At 44.9% G+C, this 22,137-nt stretch overlaps 2 protein-coding genes and 1 long non-coding RNA gene across 5 annotated transcripts in view; 1 reads left to right on the forward strand and 2 right to left on the reverse strand.

Moving 5' to 3' along the window:
* The window catches only part of angpt1 (angiopoietin 1), a 127,029-nt gene extending 115,510 nt beyond the window's left edge, over nucleotides 1–11,519 (reverse strand). Inside the window, exon 1 of one of the 3 annotated variants that reach the window (XM_040188831.2) lies at nucleotides 11,000–11,519. The gene's annotated coding sequence lies outside the window, so the exon portion shown is untranslated. Of the gene's footprint in view, nucleotides 1–7,398; nucleotides 7,476–10,999 lie in introns of those variants that run through there. The other 2 variants (XM_078081350.1, XM_078081351.1) reach the window with 2 other exon arrangements.
* Nucleotides 8,278–9,205, forward strand: LOC144383518 (uncharacterized). The gene is made up of 2 exons (XR_013450946.1): nucleotides 8,278–8,392; nucleotides 8,553–9,205. It is a non-coding gene; the product is annotated as an uncharacterized LOC144383518 (long non-coding RNA).
* Nucleotides 11,520–16,744: 5,225 nt separating the features above from the next.
* sdc2 (syndecan 2) overlaps nucleotides 16,745–22,137 on the reverse strand; it is a gene marked incomplete in the record, with an annotated part of 29,948 nt that continues 24,555 nt past the window's right edge. Inside the window, 3 exon segments of the mRNA XM_078081352.1 lie at nucleotides 16,745–18,777; nucleotides 19,970–20,099; nucleotides 21,591–21,739. Coding sequence (XP_077937478.1) covers nucleotides 18,614–18,777; nucleotides 19,970–20,099; nucleotides 21,591–21,739 — 443 coding nt within the window.

Here is a 22,137-nt window from a genome sequence, read left to right on the forward strand (position 1 = left end):
CCCGGGAGCTTTATTAGGGTTCTGTTGGGTGTGCAGTCCACACAGGGAGCGTTTCAAGTGTTGGCGCAGCCACGTCTCTTGTCTAGAGGAGAAACAAAGGTTCCTTTTGTGCTCCCTGAGAGGACACCCCCCCCCCCCACACTCCTCCTTCTGGAAACAACAGAGCGCTGGTCTGCCTGTTTGTGTAATATATATATATATATATAAAAAATGAGCTTGGTCTCTCAGCAGTGAGCCTCTGACAGCTTGCTGAAATGCATCAGGGAGTCTGGATGAGGAATAAATAGAGATGCATCCTATCGACAGAGAAGGAAACCCATTTGCTTTTTGTATCAGGACTTCGCCGGATTGTTTGTGCATTAATATCAGAGTTGAGGTCAAAGTACATCGTTATTGGAGGTCTAACACCAGGGGTCTCTTTGAACAAACAGGTTGAAGGTTGCGTTTGTTTTAGAGCACAAAGTACAGAAAGCAGCACTGAAAAACATCAGTTTTTCTCTCATGAACCGTTGGAATTGCAATCAAAACCCATTTGTTCTGTAGCAATAGCCATTGAGTGTGTTTAGGCCTCTATGTTCAGTAGCCACAGGTCTGAATGTATTTAGAGTCCAAAATTCCAACGGGGGATTTGAGTCGCATTCACAAGCACTTGGGATTCAGAGGAAATCACACGGCACTCGTTGGGCCGTAAGTGGTTTTATCTCATGGCTTTAGAAGGACTTCAGAATTCGGGGACGTTGAGTGTGAGATCTCACTTACAGCATCAACAGGTACTGGTCCCACGTCAACTGCTGCACTGCGTCTTGTGAACCTGGAGAGCAAATCACTGAATTTGAAACCATTTATTTTTCCAGAATAAAAAGGTTGAAAGCATCCTTTCTAAGTGGATTAGACTTTTAGAACCACTAACCTTTTTATTACCGATTTTTTAGCGATTAAGGCTTTCGCAGCGTGGGATGATCAATAGAATAGTTTTCAGCCGTTTGGCTATGACCGGCGGGCGGATAGTGAAAAGCACAAAGGTCAGAAGTGGAAGTCTAAATCAAGCCGTCAAACAACGAATTTAATCAGACAGCGATCAAAATAAAAATAGATTTGTCAAATCAAAACATAGTATGGATCATGCGGTCTTGTACAAACAGCCACTACAGATGACATTCAGAATATGAAAGGATAACAGTTTTGGGCAATTTACTTTTTACTTTTAAACTTTTTACATTTCCCGTGGACAGAGATTAACGCTCAGCGCATTATTTGAAGGCACAGGTAGATAATACGGGACCCGGACGAGCATGTCTCGGGTACACGTTGGATCAGTCAAGGTTGGGCCTCGAGCTTTAAAGCACGGCTGCAGAAGGAGACGAATATCAATGAAGCAAAAACCGCGGCGATGAAGGTGAAGAAGGATGGAAATAAAGAGACTAATTCAGTACAAACGGCAGTGTGCTCTTTGACACAGTTTACCTGCTTCTAAATGTCACCCTGCAGAGCCCAAACTAAAAGGCTGTACGGCCTCCATTTCATAACACTGTTAAAAGCCTAATTTGGTGCTAATAGGCCACTGTCTGTTTTTATAAGCAGTTGCATGCAACCACTGGAACTTTACAAGGGAGTGTTTTTTTTTTTTTTTTCCTCTAAGTGCCTTTGCGAGAAATGCAATTTTCTCTAAGAAGGCTGTAGTTAGATGGGGGTGAGGCTGAGGTGATTTGGGTGGAGTCGAGGTCCAAACACAACAACTCCAGCAGCTCTAGGCTGTAATCTGTAACCAGGCTCCAACATGACGTGGGAGAACATAAACAGAAAGGTTGAGCTCAGAATAGCCTTTGTGAAGGTACTGTAAGTGCTCAGGTCACATCGAGCAGTCTACATGGCAGAGAACAGGTTGGAAGTTGCGCGGGGTGATAATGCAGCACCTACAACAACACTGCAGGGCTGCAGACGCACAAAAGTGACACAAAAAAAAAAAAAACATTCCTTTTACTTGAAACTGCAATGATGTTTTCTTTGTTGGCCACTGGGGCAGCAGAAACAAGCCGTCACATTATAATTCATTTAGAGGAGAGACTATAAGTGGACGAGGCGCTCATGTCGTCAACCATTTGTTTTTGGTCTGTGGCCTTAAAGCCTTGAGCTTCACCGCGTTGGACATTGCCTTCTTAGATTTTTGGCAAACCACTGACTGGTTTTAGACTGCAGAGGAGTGGCGTCGTGGTCGGGACGCCTCACGTGGCCCTGCTGGCATCTGCCACTCTCTAAAGCAAGGCCGGCTTGATCATCAATTCTAATCCAAACCAGACCGCTTTGAACAACGCTGACATCCCGCCGTACTGAGGCGACTGGAGTCACGATTGTGTCCCCCTTGGTGCTGGCCGATGGTTTTGTCTCCATTGCGGGTGAGCAAACAGCTGTAGTGCCATCACCACATTATCACTCCCAGTGCCAAGACATCACACCCACAGCTCCTCTTTCCCCGACACATCCGTGTGCTGCTGGAAGGATTACGTCAAACCACTCAGGCAACCGATCCGTGTTTATCGTGAGAAGTCTTCTTTATACCGGCAGAAACAGATAATGCAGCATTATTCCTTCCCTTATCCATCTATGGAGGCTCATGAGCTGATAAAAAAAATGTAATGGGCGTAATGCTGCAGTTTAACTTCTCAGAGACCTGTCTGGATTTGTTTGTCTTTTATGTTCTGAACTATGCCATGCAATCTAAGACCAATAAAAGGCCCGAGCCTTTCTGTGGATACTTGGCATCCTTATATGGATCCATGTGATGAGTATTAGACTTGCTTGTTTCGCCTTGATTTTACAACGATGGAGGAGGAGGAGGGTGGCACAGCATTAGAGGAGCATCTGAAGGAAAATAACTTATGTGTTCATATTTTCAGCCTTTGAGGGATAGAAGACTATTCATGTTCTCACCCCCCCACCGCCCCCCCCTCTTTCCCAAACCACAAATGTGATTTACAGTCAGTCGTTACCACTGGCTTCGGGTAATAAGAGCTGAGGGGCTATCATGAATAGAAAAGCGCTCAGTACCTGAAAACACTGAAAAAGTGCCATTAAAAGAGTCTGCGACATGTCGGAACAACAAGCAATAGAGGAGCTAGGAGCACAATCAAATCTCATTCCTCCTCTTAATGATGTGTTTCATTGCGTTTCTTATTCTCATCTGGTAAAAAAAAAAAAAAAGGGAAAAAAGAGAAGAGGAGATAAATGTGCAGAGCCCGTCTCCAGTTCCCTGGACTATCGGCAGCCTCCGTTCCGTGAGAGAGGTGGACGTATTTATTTTTCATGATGTTTTGAAGGTGAAAAGTGCATCGCAAAGCAGTAAGTCAAAACAGGAAAACAGCCATGCCAGGGAGTGTGCGTCTGTGTGTGTTTCTATAACAGCACGCGCTTGTGTGGTTCAGCTCCTCAGTTTTTTTCCATTTCACCAACATCCATGAAACATCCTCATCACATCGGGCATCTTAAGTCTTAAGAATCCAACTTCCACATGAAGCTTAAGGGGCGTTTCTAAAAGATGAGTCCTCTGCACGAGCGACGCGGCCGCAGGCTGCGAGTCATTCTGAGGAGAGACCGTGACGCGACGCTACAAACCGACGCCAAAGACTTGTCACTTCTGGAGAAGAAATGGAAATAACACAACACTTGTTTTGGTTTGCATTTACATTTTAAAATAAAAAAAATAAAGTGTGTCCAAACGTTTTACTAGAACGGTGCGTGTGACATACATACATTTATACACGTATGACAGACGCCCATTCAGCATAACGAGGGGGCTTCCCTCAGTCTTACAGGTCCTCACACGCATTTCAGGCAACTGAAAATCCCCTCTTTGCTGTCTGACAGTCTTTTATCATTATATTCAAGAAAATTATGAAACAGAGTCAAAACTATCCAACCTGAAAATATGCACTGATTTTTATTTTTGAAAACTTCTGACCTGGATTTGGCTCCATATTGTTCATGCTTTTTTTCCAACAAGGCCAACCGTCTACAGATGGACAACATTTTGAAAGATATATTGAGTTGTATCTAGACTGTGGATGTATGTAAGAGAAATGGATACTGCATTCAAAATGGCAAATAAAAAGGCCTCCATGAGCTTGGTGGTGAAGCGGCAGCGAGTTGGTGGGTTCTGTGTGGTGACCACGGAAACAGACCTTTAGGACTCACACGGACACGAGGGAGGTGCACAAAGCAACGTGTGGGGGGGATTTAATAAGGGACGGAACCCCAGGACAAAGCTTGTTAGGACCCTGGTGTGGCAGCTGAAATTCAGGCCATATTACAAACTGTATTAAGTGCCACTCTGATATTGCAGCCATTGAATACTACACAGTCAACTTAGGTCAACTATGGTTTCACCACAAGAAACAATTATTACCGAGACACACATACAATTCCAAAAGAATAGCAAAGAGCAATGCAGTGAAAAAAATTAATATTTGAAAGCACTCACACTTAAAATCTCAGACACATTCCTGCCAACTCGATTATGGACACACAGCGAACAGCTCACTTGATAAATACATCATTCAAAATGGGCTACAGCCTAAAAATATGACTCATGAATCATTTATGGGTTAACAATCAAAGCTGTTCTCCAGGCATGAAGAGGCACGGCGGGACTCAAAACCTCAAACAACCGCCTCGGTGAGCAGAGGAGACAGACGAGAGGGAACATAAAAAGAAAAGAAGCATCACAAAAACCTTTTGCTCGAGTCAGCCTGAAGACAGTTTGTCTGTATTAGTCCCTGCGCAATGTTTTTGCAGTTCAGGGTGTTGCTGAACCTGGTGTCTCGAGACCCGAGACATTTCAGATGCCGGTTGCAGAAACAACCGTCTGAGAAGTAAAACAGCCTTCAAAGCCGTTTCTCTTTTCTTTATTTACTACCCAATGAATGCAAAATCTCATGCCGAGCCGCAGGATCAGCTAGTGGCAGGTTGTCATGAGGACATCTTCTAAAAGGGAAGACAGGTACATGTGGGGTCTCGGGGCAGAAGGGGGAGACCAGAGGGGCGCACAGCGAGGGTGTCCTGCTCACGAGGGCAGGTTCTTTCTACGGTTCTTTCAACCCATTGATCTCTACGCAAAACAAACAGGGCCTGGATGTGAAGGGGGCCGTAATCACAGTTTAATTTGTCATGAAATAATTGCAATTTGACACCCATCTCTCCATACGACGGCATAATTAAACGAGACCATCAATTACCGTATCTAGAAGGTTTTTTCTCCTCGTCATCGGGTCGGATTACACCGCAAAATCAGATCAACCGCTTTTGTCCATGAAAATAAACTCTGAATGAGTTCCATTCCATTTGATTACTTCTTCTCACCACTCAACAAAACACACCCTTGAGGTCAAACAGGCACATCTATATTCTATATTACCGCGCTTGGTGTATGGTCCTTTGCAGGCTTATTGCTCCATTTCTTGGGCACATTCCTCCCACCGGCTGTCATCATTGGAATACGGTGTGACATCAGAAAATGAACAGTTTGTATCACACTCAAACGTGCAGCACTTCAAAGTTCACCCCCCGGGTTCAAAATGCAAACCATGTGCAGCACGGTATGTATTCCTTTTGATAACGCATGGCCTTAACAGAGCGCTGCGGGCTGCATTCATAGATAGTGTACGGCAGAAGCCCACCCCGGTGGAATATAGATCTATCGGGTGGTGGAGGGGTAAATGGAGAGGCTGCGTACAAGGAGAGAGCAGGGGACAAGGATGACCTGCAGGAGGAGCGTGGGAGGTGAGGATGGATGGATGGGCGGACAGCGTGCGGAATCGCCCACGGAGCCACTTTGTTGCAATAACAGAGTGGTATCAGCGACGAGGCATGAAGAGGGAGGGCGGGGGGGCGCCGTCTTTCCCTGAATTCTGGAGGCATGCATGCATGTTTTCTGAATGTGGGCCTTTGACATGTATAGATACATGCAACCGCCGCTTCTTTATAATTCCCACACACCCCTCAAGTCCTGCAGTCACGGGGGCTTCATAGTCCTGAAGCTAACGGGATGGACTACCACGGTTAGTTAAGTGGAGACATGATCCACGTCCTGATCACAGAGGAGGGGAGAGGGGGTGGTCAAAGGATGCAGTGGCAGTGAGAGGAGGAGGAGAACTGGGGAATTGGGGGTGAAAAGGAAATCAAGGAGAGAGAGATGGGTGAGGGGGAAGGCCGGCACGTCTCCGGAGGGATGTCGGCCCCTTTTGAAGAGGACACGGGTGCCGCTCAATCATTGCAAACTTCAAAGGCTCTTCATTAAAGCCTTGCCGGCAGCCCTCCCCCTCCCCTCATCCTGCTTTTCTTCACCGTCTGTCTCACTCACCCTCTACTTTCTCCCCCTGCCTCCACTGGGCCGTTAAAAACAGCAGGTGGAGGAGCGGGGTGAAAAGAAGAAGAGCGGGGAAGAGACAAAAGCACACCAAAGGGGGAGAAAGAGCAGCCATGCAGGCAAAGGAGGACCGAATGGGCCACTTCTTTTCTGCTTTTGTTGGAGCTCAAGCTCAATCAGCGACGTTGTCTTGCTCCACTGTCAGTGTTTTTTTTGTTTGGTTTCCTTCTTACGGCTTGAATGGCTGCGTCAGAGACGGATGAAAAGGTGCGCGGGCTCGAGTGAAGAATCAGAGAAGAAACGGAGGCGAATGCGTCACGGTGCTTGAAGCCCGCCGTTGCAGTGCGACGTGTCACATGAGGCTTCAGCGCTCACATGAAAAGGCGTCTTCCCAAAAAGTCAATCTTGGGACTTAGGAATTTTAATAAGGTGATGAGACACAAAATATATCATTTTAATGGCCATTGTTTCAATTCTAGTTACCGGTTTTGGACAAGGTTTTGCACGCTAGCATGATGTAATGCCTATTTCCTGCTGCTGTTTTCCTACAGGCCCTGAACACATCGGGTGCGATCAATGTTGTGATGACATGCGCACCAAGCAGAGCATGAATTAGATAAAAGCACAGCGGATCATTAGCGGGATGAAGACTAAACACAACCGTCTACCGAGAAGGAATCAAAGTTAAAGGAAAGACACGCTAGTTTACGCAATCAGAGCTGAAAAAGAAACAACTGTATTTGCAGGCGGAGGCCCTGTGTCACAAATAATAGAATGTTTCAGTAGAGGACGGAAGCAATGGCAGATGTAAAAGCGGCGCCAAAACCCAATGAGAATATGAGAGCGGTGTTGCATCAAAGCTGCTGCTGTGTATTTACATAATTGATGAAATGCACAGCAGATGTCGTAGGTTACAGGTTATAATCTCCATTTAAATGTGAATGTTTGGCATTCTACAATTGCACATTTACACCCCCCTACATTTCACTGGCTATTCTTGCTGCCAAACCAAACAGCTGGCAGGAACAAGTCATTGTTACCTGGAGATGGTCCATGGTCATTTGAGAAGATTCAGTCCGGAGCACTGGTGGACCGGCGGTGGACTGAATGCTGAAGCTGTGCTTGCCAGGCAAACAAAAATAACATACGTTTGATTTGTGAGGTAAAAAGTCTGTATCCAGGAAAAATTATATTGGAAAAATATAAAAGGAATATGCACCCATTCTTTTTTTTGTGCACAACCATACTGGAATATTTCACATGTCTCAGGCAACAAACTTCCACTACACAAGTCAGTGTGACCTTTCTATGGGAACGAGGGGCTCCTTTGGGGAGCAAAGCTGCACCGTTTACTACTCGGGCAACATCCTGCTTTAGTGTGGAGATGCTAACTGTGACCGTGGTCATTGTTTTTAGTTTATCATCCATGCTAATTACATAAATGTACAAAGGCACATGTCAGGAGCCTAACGAACCGGATCAGGTTCATTTGAGATACAAGTTAGAGGTCAGAGGTCAGTCAGCAGAGTAACGTGCATGCGCACGCGTGTGGGTGTGTGTGTAGCATACGTGTGGATGAACACCGGTAAATTACATTTTCATCTTTGTGCTTCCGGATTTCTTTTAAGAAAATAATTGTCAGTTGAATGACAGAGTTTGGTGAGGAGGAAGATGAAGTGACAGATGCATTCTACGGCCCATGTGACTGACCCCAGAGCGCCTAATTGTCTCTCAAACGTCCCCAACATCCTGATCCTGTTCATTAGGCCCCCCAACGTGTTCCTGTGTCAAAACTTCATGCCCAGTATGTGAGGAATACTTCTTACCCACAGAAATAACTGGCATGCCATAGAGGGCTTAGAGTATAAATTACTCATTTTGTGTGCTGGTAAACTATTTACTCAGAAACATCAAAAACACACGGTTAACAAGACACGGGTAACCTCGGTCTGAGGACAGCCCGTCTTGGGCGACTTGCTGGCGGCGCCACCTCCAACCCGAGGCCCAGAGGCGACGACGGGAAGCCTGCGTCAGGTACGACATCAGCAGCCGGAGGCCGTCTCTGACCCGCCGATGAGAAGCATCTAAATATTTATGGTTCCTCGTGAAACTGTAGCGTGTCCACGCAGTCTGCAGGTCATTTATTGGAAACACTAGACTAGTCATAAAAAGTGGAAACCGTTTTCCTTTGCAGGAGGCGTCTGCAGCCACGTGGGATTCAAGACGCGGAAGAGATTCAGGCAGCGCAGCGCGTGTGGCCCGGCAGCGAAGCCTTTAAGCCGCATGAAGGACCGGACAGATCATTAACCGGGCTGATCCGTCAGGTCTGTCCTCACGGCGACATCTCAGACGCACAGTCAGGATTCACTGCATCCATCCCCAGAGGACGACCCCCCCCGCCGCACGGCCCCCCGGAGCCCATCTTCCACCAACCGATCCAGTCAGGACGGCGTCTCCCCATCGCTGCGGAGAAGTGATTAACAGAGTGACGGAGGCGTAAACACATATCGGGTCTGGCCGCTACACTAGAGCACATCACAACTAACTCGCCCTGAGCGCTTTTCTCAGTACAGATTTGACGCTCTTCCTCGTCACTGGATTTTACATCCTGGAAAAGATTTACTTGGAGATATGAGGCTTTCGTCAGACGCCGCCGCGATGATTACGAGAACAAAAGGCAGCAGAGCAAAGCCAGGTTTTCCCAAAGGAGTTCAGTGACTGAAAAGCAGCCGCTTTCTGTGATGAATATAGAATTAAATGATGAAGACTAAAGAAGGCGTGATCAGCAAGTTGAACTTTCTCATGGAAACGTATGCATTTTTAATTAAAAAGTTCATTACTTCTAAAGTTTCAACATCTTTCCCTCCTCACCTTTGATCTACGGCGTCATTCTATGGATTAGTCAGAAATCGTTCCCTATTCTCAGTAATGAATGTACTTTACCACACTAAATATTCAATGTGGTTCAAAGTGACTGACTGCCGACGAAGTCTGACAAACGCGACTAAAATCCTAATTCAAACCATTCGCAAAGTAACTTTTTCCAGTCCCAGAAAACGGAGCGTTCCCATGGGCTCCGTGCACAAATCCATATGACTTTTTCTCCCCATAGCGTCAGATGTAATTAGTATATAATGGTTATAAACGTTCCCATCTCGCCACTCTAATCAAAAACAAAACTTCCATTTTCCCTCAATGGACCTCCGAGGAGCAGGCTGCGTTCAAATGAAATGATGGTAATATCATGTTGCAGGCTGTAGCGGGGGGACAGCGTGTGTGAGAGTGTGTGTGTGTGTGCGCTGGGGGAACGGCGTGACTTCAAAAACAAGAAAAAAGGTGGCGCGTTGGCATTCGTTCTCAGTCATCTTTTGAATCAAGAAACTCTGACCGCGACTAAAAACAGAATTCTGATTGGTTTGCAGGTCTTCATCCTTCTCGTTGCACTGCCGACTACAGGTTTGGCATAGTTATGATGGCGTCCGGGGCCGCATTTATGCAGGTTCATATAAACAGAAACTTTTTTGAAAACGGAGGGGCAGAAATATTTGTTTCTGTAAATACCTGGCTATGTGTAAATGTGGCCTAATACTCAAATCTGCTCCCATTGAAGTGATTTTTAGGAGTGTCCATTGGATACATACATTGTGCCAATGACCTGGCTCGCCCACATGAGATTGAATTCAGTCATGATAGTTGACGGAGCTAGTGAGCGGCGCCCATAAGGGTGAAACATAATATTAGGGGCTCACAGTAAACCTTGTGTTCCAACAAGCCTCATAACTTTTACCTCGATAAGTGAATCTTGATCACTTCATTAGTCTTCTTTAAAATGCTGATTGTCTGCCTACAGTCAATAAATTTGGAGATTCTCAAAATAAAGGAGTTCAATCATGAAATTTAATTGGGTATTGTGTGTGAGGATTACATTTAAATTTAACAGAATTAGCCATTTCAAAAAATATATACACACACACACACACACACACACACAGTCTCACAGCAAACCGTGTATTAGCTACCGTGGTACCGACAGTCGCTATTTTATTTTTTTAGCTGAGGGAAAGTTGATAGTCACGTGACCTAGTTGCAAACGAAAGCGGACTATCGGTCTCTTATCTGTGAAAAACAATATTTTAAGAAAGCATCAGCATTTGTATGCATTTCAATGGCATTTCCAGCAAGAAGTATGCGTTATATTTTCATAATCTTCTATCAGAGAATGTAGAAGACCTTCCGTGTATTAGTTTCTAGTGACGTAGTTGCAAGGCAACGTAAATGAATGGGTCGAAATAAAACGTGGTATTGTCACGATTTTGGGGATAAAGCGTGAGAATACCACGTTCCACAGCGTAGCTAGTACACGTTCTGCTGTGAGACGGGGTTGAAAGAGCGCATGAGGTGAATCTTGTGAGCTCACACAGTTTTCCTTAAATCCTCCAAACAGCCTGTTCAATTGCATTGACCTTCATGGAAGTGGGCCAACAAATTGGATTAAACAAAATCAAGGCATAATTCAGCTCAATGAAACGACCAGATTAAGTTGTTTGTTCCATTACACATGAGGGGGGGGGGGGGGCTACAAACTGTTGAACACGAACTGTTCTAAACGCAACACGGTCGAAAAGTGAAACAAAAACTTACTCGGGATGATTCGAGCAGGGACTCGAAGTTCAGTCTGCCCGAGGGAGCCAGTCGAACGCTGGGGCCATTCCTCCATAGCCAAACATCCCGGCTGCCATATTGACGTAGCGCCGCTCGTTAGCTTCATTAGCACAAGTCACCTCGCTAGCCGTCGTGTTAGCACCTTCCTCGGCTGTTTGGCTAGAAAGACTAACCGTATTATGTCTGTAACGTCACCTAACGACGTCACATCAACAATCACGGAGACACCGCCTCGTTTAATGTAGCTCTGAGGCGTTTATGGGAGTTTAAAGTAACTCTTATCTGGCGTACTCGGCCTCGCGACCCAATTCAACGTTACTTCCATCAGCAGCCGCAGATCACGTTTCTCGACCGTCACGTTGCACAAATTTTAACATGAGCTATGTCAAATAAAAATAAAATATTTCAGAAATAAAACACTCGAACATACACACCGGTTTTAACAGTTAGCTAAAAAAAAATTGGGGGGGGAAATATATTTGATTGGGGACTTTGTGCAGTAGAGGTGTGGTCGAAAAGTGGCAGGTGGCATGTTCCGATGTCAGAACGGCAGGTTCCGGCACAGGCCCGCCTCCTCATAGATGTGCAAATCTCATGTAAATGAGTATCTTGTGTTTTGCTACTGAAGACTAGAGCCGTGTTGAAAATGCAGTATTAGTTGTATTTCATGAGATCAAGAGGGAAATAGACTGGTATAAATCCTAAATCATCATCATCATCATTTATGAGGGTGAAAAATGGTGACGCATTGAATCAGACTGCCATAACGTTCATTACGCTACATGCCGAACACTCACACTGACACGCCGTTCATAGGATTGGATGGATCATACTGATCCCTCAGACTGACATGGCGTTCATATGATTTGAACATGCTGTCATTCACAGTGGCATGGCAAAGCTGAAACAATAGAGATATGTGTCACCCGTGCATGCTATATATATATATATATATATATATATATATATATAGCATGCATATATAGCGGAGAACCCATTTTCCAGTGACTGTTTAATGAGTTGTAGTCGGAGTACGGTGTGCTACTTTCAAGTCGCTGTATTGTGCTAAATTCTCAATAAAGTTTGAAAAATTGCATTGGATGAGGAGGCGGGTCCATGCCGCTTCGTGCCGTTCTGAGATTGGTTCATGCCGCCCTGAAATAGAAGCCTGTCGTTGTGAGATCGGAACATGCCATTTGCCACTTTTTGATCTGGGCGCCATTCACATTGTCTTATCTAATGGGAGGGTCTAGTGGGTGGAGCCATGGCCCTGTAGGCCCACCCAAGGCTACGCAGGTTCAGCACATGATTTTAGAAGCAAATTAAAGATTTTTCAGAGAGGTGGCCTCAGACATTATGGTTTTATGGCTTTCATGGCTCATTTGTACCTCATGTTAGCTCTTGTTTTGCCAGAACGGAGGGCTCATTATTTGAATGCGATACTTAGTAGCAGTATTTACATTCTTCTTCCATCCCAAATGTGCAGTTCTTTATGCAGCAGTGATGACTTAATTGCTTAGTGTTTGAAACAATCACAACAACCAACTTACAGCAAAATCAGGCGTTGCACTCCGAACCCAGACTGGCTCTGTTTTTATTTCAAACCGAGGAATTCAAATTGTTCAAATTCCCTAATGGATTGTCTGAACTAAGCAAAATTGATGTATAATTACTTTATGCCTCCCCACCTAATGTAAAAAGCATCATTAAGCTTTAAAACCTCAAGAACTAAATTACCTTTTTTATACATGACTCAGAGCTTAAAGACTGGCACGATAATAAATGAAACGGAGACAGTAGCCGTGCAAGATCGGGACAAATTTACCATGGCGTTGCAGTTGCTTCATTTCTTCGGCATGCTGACATGATTTACCTCCTAAGCATTTTTGGGAATTAAACCTCTGATCCTCAGAAGACCTCGGCTGCACTCACCTCCCTCACGGAGGAGTTTCACTACCGCCCTTTGACGCCACAGCTTTCAGGGAAGGCCAGGAAATACTGCTGAGGCATTTATCTCCTCTGCCTTCTTTGACCAGTCAAACCTTAAATCCAGTGAAGAGCAGGCTGTCGACGCAAACTATCTCTGCAGCAGCATTCGTTTCATTAAAGATAATAAAATATAACTGATTACTGTGCCAATTTAGTCCAGTCCCAAAAAGGATTTCTCCACTCACCTCTGATCCCATCCGTCATTATTCGTCCATGATAAAACAGGCATAGTTGACTTTCCATCCAAAAATACTGAAAAGTTTTACGTTTATTTGTTCGCTTTGAAATGTAAAGAGGGTGTTCTCCAATGAATGAAGACCAATTTACAGGAACTGTTTCAGACATTGTACTGAAATGGGTTCAACATTGATCCCCAGAGGATGAATCCTCTTGATTTTATTGATCCCTGACTTTTCCTCTCTGGCTCTGTAGCATTATGGTTGATATTTGATGAGTGTAAAGCCTTCGCAGCTACTAACTAAATGGATGTAAAGAGATTTCGCAGCGGACATTCCTGCCCTCCTCAAAGGAATTGTGGTAACTTTCATGATCCATTGACTTTCCCTTTAGTGTCAACTAAAGGCAGAAATTATTCACATCTTTTTCAGCTTTGTCTTTATCTCCACTTTATTTAGTTTAATGGCACATCATCTGGGCGAGAAGTGAGGCGCAAGAAGCAAAGGGGTTTTTATTTATTTTAATTGATCATAATTGTGTTTTGGGCATAGAATGAGTTGAACCATTTCAATCCCTTTAAAAGCCTTGTGTGCCTGCATCTGGCTCATTAATATTTAAATGGCAGATGCGGCAAATTGGAGAAGCAGGTGGTTTCGTGCCATGACATTTTTCTTTGAAAGGCTAAACGCTACCAGATGTGGATTGAGGCAGAATATCCTGTACGATTAAGACATGTTGTAGAATTGTTTGTGAACACCTACGCAGACGTAGATGGTGACAATGCACCTGACGAAAACTCCTTATCCAATTACAGGCGTGTATCTTACACGATGCGTAAGGCGCCAAGCCCCTAATTGTTGACTTGTTTCTCTTTGATGAGTATTCTCTTCATTCCTTTGTTGGTCTGGTTGTGCTCAGTAGCGATAAAGAAGTTTGAACAAAAATGTGTATCATGTCAAAAAACAACACCGTAGTTGTAATTTTCCCTTTCTCACTCACACAGATCTGAATATATTCTTTCTTTATATAAGGTTTCACACTCTTAGGGCTCTATTTAAACTATAAAAGTGTGTGATCGACACGGCAAGGCACTTCCATCTCCACTTTAGGTAGTTAAATGGCACATAATCTGGGTTGAAGTGATTTCATGTATGTATATATACATATACCTTCCTCTGTGAGCTTATGCCTCACAGAGGAAGGTAAGTCTCATTCTGTTTTCCTCTCCTCCTGCCGTCTCTTTTGATACCCTCAGATGACACCCTTCCAGTTTGATGCACCTCTCTGCTGTGAGCGGTGGAGCCACTGCTCCCTTTGAAGCTGCACAGTCGAGTGCAGGAGCGGCTGCAGCTGGCAGAGTTGAGACCGAGGCTTGTGGCAACGGCGACTACGACCGACCGGGGGCATGATATAGTCACCAACTCCAGCACGCTATAATCGTCACAGTTGTGTCTGGCAGGCCAGGGGCCCGCGCGGTGCCCGGGTGCAATGTGGCGCTCCGTGTTTTGGTCGGCGAGGTGCAACGTGTCCACTCTAGCGGGGCCCGGGCTTAGTCTCCAGTCATGGGGTCTGATGAGGCCTGACAGCCTGTTTACCTTGGACGCCATTTCCCTGATGTTTCTGCATGGTTTGGCGCTGACTACCAGTCGACGGCCGACAGCTTTATTGAATCAGCTCTGCGGCTACAAAGGCAGAAGGAAGAAAAGACAGTAGAGAGACGAAAGCTAAAAGAACAAAAGAACAGAAGGTTAAAAAGTATTTTAATCGCCGTCCCCCCTCTATCTTTGAGGAGTGTTTAGGTTTATTCTCTCTCTTCGACATGAATACAGACCCCTTGCATTGTCCCGACAAAACTCAAACAGCACATAAAACCGGTTGCACTTTGACACAAACCAGAGACCAGAGGGTAAACAATGTTGCTTGCTGCATCTGCTTTAATATAAATGGCTTCTCCTATTGGTTGCCTGCTGCACCACCTCCCAACCTCCCACACCCTCTGAAACGGTCCTATCCTGGTGGGACGTCTTGTATAAACTGCCTCTGGCCAAATATCACATGCGTATGGGAACATAGTGACCCGATTACTTAGAAAAGGACAGAAAGAAGAGAATTCACTTAAGACAACATACCAGCACGGGGCAGACACGCACAAGAACCCACTCGTGCAGACACACACACACACACACACACATGCACTTTTGGAATATGCAACGATGCGCGCACGCTCACTTCCTCTGCTCCTTTGTCATCATCAAAGATAACATCACAAGGTGGGTCTTTGCACACATGAAGGCTTTTTGTTTCGGAGTATGAATAACTCCATTGAGACGAAGCGGCCTGTAGAATCAGAGCGAGCCTCGATCAAATGTCAAAAAGGCAAATATTCCAACGCGTGTTCTTTAACAAGCATCATCAGCGCGTTGGGTTACAAGCCCCGACGTGTTTTATGTGATAGCTTTAAATAAGCAAAGCTGTTGGTGAGATTACGCCGGTCGTCCCTTGAGAGTTTCGTCAGAGCTTCACGTCAGCCTCACTTGTCTGCCGGTTCACTCAAGATGTGCAATCCCGCGTGAGATTAATCCCTGCCACTCTAATCTGCCTCTGTAACCAGGGGAGATTGGGTCACTAAAATGATATGGTGGAGCACGTAACCCACATACAGATTACGCATCTGCCCGTTGATAATCCCCTCACACTCTGAGTAAGGTTAAGAGAGTGAATGTGCTGCACAGCATTAGAAGTTCTGTCTATCTATAAATACAGATACCCTTCTTTTTTTTGAGGTCAGCTGTGATTTGCGGTGATTCAAAGTCTAATCTTTGAATAATTAACCAAACAAGCACTTTGATGGAGATTAAAAAAAATGAGGTTCATGAGCCGTGAAGCCAGGCGCCTGTTTTCAAATTCTTAGACAAAACACTTGGTAATAGCTCCCAGGAGGAATATTTAATTGAATCTACTCGTAATGGAATAGAAGAAAAAACGCTTCCCGTAATTACGACAGCATGACAGCCTAAAAGTTAGTAAGACGCTGAGTTTTAAAGTATTGCAAAGGAATATTTCAACATTCTATGAAAGGCGATTACTCCCTTTTTTGCAGACTTAGATGGGAAGATTGATTCCGCTCACTAGCGCCTTTCCGTCATGTCTGGAGCCGGGAGGCGATTAGCTCAGCGTACAGGCCCGAGGCTGCCAGCTGTCCAAGGTTTAACAAATCTGCCTCTAAAGCATAAATAAAAGGCTGTTTCTTGCTTCTCTGAGCTCAACACAAACAGAGGAGTTAAAGCTGTGGCCGACCATCAGTTTGGACTAAGACTAAACAGGTCTCAGGATTTGTCTCCAAAATGTGTATGTTCATAAAAATACTGAGACGCCGACATAAACTTGAGGTCAACTTAACTTCAACAGAAATGTTGATAGCCATACTAATACCGTGTTATATGCTTGGGAAGAAAAGGCCTATTGGCGTTCGCATGGATGTGAAGAATTCATTAAATATCTTGGTGAAACAACACTCAACCGTTGGTGAAGGAAAAAAAAACAAAAGGTAACAAGCGGTTGGATATTAGGCCACAATGTTTATTCAGTAGTGTTGTTTCAACTTATAGGTACAATACTGTCAGCTTTTGTAAGACTAAAAAAAAGTTACCATTACAGTCACCTATGCTCACAGAATGCCAGTCAAGTCGTTTACACCCCTCCGTCGTGTGCACACCCGCCTCGTGCTCTCCTTGAGCAAGTACATTTCCAAATGGTAGGCACTTTGAAGGTTTAAAACATTTGTGAATATACATTTATATATATTTATATATCTTTTCATGTACTAATAAGCAATTGGACTCAAAGGTCAGGTCTCTAATAGAGAGAAGAAGAAAAAGAAACTGAGATCGTGAAGAGAAAGAGAAGAAGGTAAAAACATGATGTCGCCATGGTGTGTGTGTGTGTGTGTGTGTGTGTGTGTGGGAGGGGGGGGGGGGGGGGGGTCTGAGAATAGGAATGCTGTGAGTCTTTGGGTTTTTTAGTATAGTTCAGTACCGTAGGTTCTATATGATGTGGACAACAGGGATCAAGAGGCTGAGGATGAGTCTACAACACAGGTCAATCCAAGGAAGGAGATGTACAGCTTCAGATGTGAGGACCATGGGACCATCTACGGAATCTACTTCACATTACTGTACAGCTTAGAGAAAGAAAAAGGCAACTTCACAAACCCGCTGGACAAAACTTCCACGTCCCTCCGGAGCAGGTTTGTGTAGACGTAACGCAAGAATACAAACATTCTAGCGGTGTTTTCCTTGATGTGACTACGTGGCCTAGCGACGGGCTAAACCCAGGAGCATTGACACCACACTCGTCTCTCAACAGAAGCTCTCCTGTAATGCCTCCACTGAACAAAAAGCAGGAGCGGCCCTCAACGCGCGTGTCTTGACGGAGACTATTCAGAAAGACACGGCAGCTTTATTTAGAGTTTTTCTCTTTTCTGTAACCGGGTGTCGTATGTGCTTTGCACAAGGGGGGATCGGAACCCGGTGTCCGAGCGGTCGCAGGGCCCTTTGGTGAACAGATGCAAGGGCCCGGAGCATCTGGGACAGGTACAATAACGGCCCGGGCCGACCACCTAACAGGCCTCGCTCCAACGGGAGGAAAAAGGTGTGAGCGAGGGAGGAAAGGGGGAAGGAGAGAGGCAGTGGATATGCGCTGTGAAGCTGTCGAAAAGAAGAGAGAAAATAAAGGCTACAATGAAAAGAGAACAAACAAATGAAGAGGACACGATGAACTAAAAAAAAACTGATGCAAATGATGAACATCGTAACCTGAAGGGGGAACATTTACATTGACCGTTAACAGCGTTAATATGGAGACAGGAGAGCTTCATCAAAACTACAAAGGCAATTTGTTTTGTTTTTTAAAACATCAGAGAAAAAAGATAAATTAATGTAATACACCTTTAGAGATCAACAACAGACATGCTAGGACAAAAAAAAACTGAAAGTAGGATTGATACAGAATAATTATATTCAATTATTTCCACTTTTAACTTGTTTTTTCTTTACAAATAACATACTGCTACAATTAAAAGTAGTCAGCGACTAGAAACCGCTCAGAAGCCCGATGCGATCCCTCGCCTTTACAGATCCGGTTTTCTATTTTTTTAGCGTTTTTCAAATAATACACAAAATGTTTAAATACACTGAGATTTGCTGTAAAATGAAAAAAATGCTTGGTTTTCAATTGTTTTTCTTCTTTTTTTTTAAGAAAAAGAAAAGATCTTAATTACAATACTCTATGCAAAAGCTTTCCTTTATGCTATTTTTTTTCCTTAATCAACTTGAAAAACATTCTGTCGTTGTTTCTCCGTTGCCGTGGACTGAGATTTTGACAGTCACTTGCGATTTTTCCATCTGACGGCGGGATGGGGTTGTTTTTTTATGCATAAAACTCCTTGGTTGGGGCCTTCTGGTAGGCGGCGCCGGAGGGTTTCCTCTCTCCCAGGTCGTAGCTGCCCTCGTCCTTCTTCCTCATGCGGTACACCAGGAGGAGGATGAGGAAGATGGCGAACAGGAAGCCGATCACGCCGCCTGCAATAACAGCTGTGGGTTTGGGGAGGGGACAGAGACAGGAAGGAAACCATCAAAGTGCGTTTGTGTGTGTCCATTGAGAATGACACCTTCGGCGTCCTAAAGAAAGCCCTCGTGAGCCGAGAGAGATTATAGTAGACATATTCCTTTATTCATAATAGATCATCTGAAGTGAGGTGTCTTGGGAAATCCAATGCAACACATTTCAATACCAATTCAATTCCCCAGCAAACCATAAAGCCCTCAATTCGTCACGATGGACAGAAAGTCCATTAACGTGTGTCCTGTTGTTGGGATTAAAAGTTGCTGTTGCATTCACGTGACTGGTAGAGCCGCGTAGTCCCAGTGGCGCTCTATATTCCCATCAGTGACCGCCGACTAGAGGTCCACAGGGAGAGGCCAGGCGTATCGGCTGTTGGGTCCTCATGGGATCCATCTGCTGTGAGTCCTGCGTGACTAGAATAACTACACTTCATGACGACACAGAGGACGTCGCTGGGATCGATAGAGAAACCAGGAGCTTTTCTCTGACTTGTAACTTGTGAATCATTAATGCTAATGACACAGTGTAAACAGGGCCACGGTGGTGCAGCATCACGAGAATAGTGAACATACATAACACCACCCCCCCCCCCCCGCTCCTCACTAATGCTCCTAACTCCCCATTATGAGGGACTTCATAGTTTTGTGCACAAGCCGGCCCTGCTGTCAACACCAGATGGATCTCGATACAAAGCGAGAGTGAGGTGCCAATCAGCGTTTGCCTCAGACACGCAGGCATCAGGGAGCACACAGATTTCCAGTCAGATAATTCCGCCCTCTTGCATGAATTCAAAGCGGTGCACTTGAAACACCCACCACGCTCTGAATCACGCACGGTCCCACAGAGAGATGCAGACGGAGTTCATTAAGAAAACATTATTTTTGAGGAGTGGATTCGGTGGGAGACATGGGGGAAATTATTTTCACTGGATTTTTCAAGATTTAGCGGTTTACCATAAACATCCCGCCACGTTGTAACGTAGCAGAATGAAATGAACGCTTCCAAAATGCATCAAAAGATGTAAAATATTAAACTAAAAAGCTACTTCCATTATGAGCTCAAGTATTGAAGGCATAGTTTGACGTTTTGGTAAAAAAGAGACAGTCCAAAAGTTACCACACCCGCCTGTAGTGGTGCGATGCAGTTTGTTGTGACACGTACCTGCCAGCACCTCCGTCCTCTGGAAGAGGTTTTCGGTGCGGACCTCGATGGCGTCCTGGGGGGCGCCGGGGGCATTAGTCGTACTAGTCATCTGGTTCCTCTGCGCGTCCTCTGTAACTGGCGCCGGGGCCTGAATGAGGAGAGCAAACAGGATCCACATGTCAGTTTAATAGGAAATACTGACAGCAGTCGGAACCCCGAGCTCAGCATTAAGCTGTTGGAAGGTAAGAAAATCGGACTCAACTATCAGCAGCTCTTCAACTCTTTTCCAGAAGGCAGGACGATTTACAGGGAGTTATTTGTGGTATTTCTCTGTGCCAGATTCAGAACCGACGCACAACAAACAAGATATAAATAACCACAATACAACATGTGTTTATTCGTGAGCTATGAATTTAAAACATTTTGAGAGAGACAGGAAAGCTGTCTCCTTGTTTAAAATCAGCATGCTAAGCTAAGCTGCGCCAACTGACTACTGAATCAAGCTCAATATTGAACCTACACAGTTGTGATGAGTATTGAATGAGTGAATTCCCAAATGTGTTCCCATAAAGGGTGGGTTTCACTGGTCCACTTAGCATTCCGGGCAAAGGAGGAGAGCAGAGGACCAGAATGAAACCTGCTAGTGAAAAGCTAGAGGGGCTTGCCAGAGAAAAAAATGGAACAAATCCAGATGAGTGCAAGGCTCAAAGAAGCAGCTAAAGAAATGCTTTTTTCCTGCAAGTCTGTGGAAAGAAGCAAATTATCTGGAGCGGTTACAGTCTCATGTATCTCATGTTTTTTATTTTCCCAACAACACTAGAGAAAGTATCAAAGTGCCACAATGGAACTGGGCCAGTGCATTCGCCTTAACAAAAGCAAGAAGGGGAGGGGGGGCGGAACAAGGTCAGGTACGCCCGGCTTATTGGTTTGAGACCTTGACGACTAATCCCCGACAGATGCAGTGTCCAGCCGAGTACAGTGAGAGGGCATCCCACGGAAGTGCCATCTCGAATGCTTCCAGAACATGCGATTAAGTCCAAGAGAGACGTAATCCTCCATCATTTGCAATCGAGCGAAAAAATATTGAGAATTGACGTGAGCACTTGATCTTCATCCTGAAAGCAACCTCGTGGCCCGCAGAGCATTACGGATGATTTGACGACATACTGTCAGCTGAAGACACACTGAGCTGCTGAGTTTAGACGGCTACAAACCAGCCACTGTGATTATAATTGTTAAGGATGCTGATGCCATGTGCTCAAGGTGGATCATAAACATGTGGGAGTATCAGCAGGATCACATGCGTTAGAAAACACACAATTACTTCTGAAAGAAACGGTTTACAACAGTGGAAAATATGCTACTTCCATCTATTTTTTTCTAGTATATCAACGAGATCCTGAATGATACATCGGCTTATATCAGATGATGCACATGAGTTTATTCTATCATCACTATTATCTATTCAACCAGTGGTTTATTTTTTATTTTTTTTGAAAAGTCCCCAGCACATTTCTTGGTCTCAATTGTTTTAAAACCAAAGAAATAAGAATTTAATAGAACCTGTTCTAAATATTCGGCCGTTATATCAGGCTGGACTAAATAATTCAGCACGGGTCGGGCGGGTCGGGCCACCTACCTCTGTTCTGACGGGTTTCCTGGGCTCCCTGACCGTTGGCGTCTCCACCTTGGGCGTGAAATCTTTGGTGGCGTCCTGGGTGGGTTCCGCTGCTTTGGGCTCGATATAAACCACACTGACCGTTTGGTCCTCATCCTTTGCCCCGCCACCTTGGAGAACGAGGTCGACAAACAGGGGAATCAAGTCTTTCATTGAAAAGGAAAAAATGCCAAAGACTGTTGTGTGTCTTTTCAGTGCGGAGGTACGTGTTATCAACATTCCACACCCACTGCCTGATAGTTTGTCTTACGTAACGTCACGCTCACTGGAGTTCAATTCGATGCTTTATTTTCAGTTTGATGGTCCTATAGAATAGATCCCGGGTGAGTAGGGTGCATATACAGTATTGGAGCATCTATTGATCGCAGTCCTCTCGCCTGTCACCTCATACTGCAGCTTCACAACTCTCTCGACTGGACGAGTTACTTCTGACCAACGAATGAGTGCTGCAAAGGTGCTCAAAGCAAGTGGGGAAGAGGAGCTAATAAAAGAAAGATATGTCAAGTTT

The sequence above is a fragment of the Gasterosteus aculeatus genome, chromosome 10 (genome assembly GCF_964276395.1).
Source record: "Gasterosteus aculeatus chromosome 10, fGasAcu3.hap1.1, whole genome shotgun sequence".
Classification (NCBI taxonomy): Eukaryota; Metazoa; Chordata; class Actinopteri; order Perciformes; family Gasterosteidae; genus Gasterosteus; species Gasterosteus aculeatus.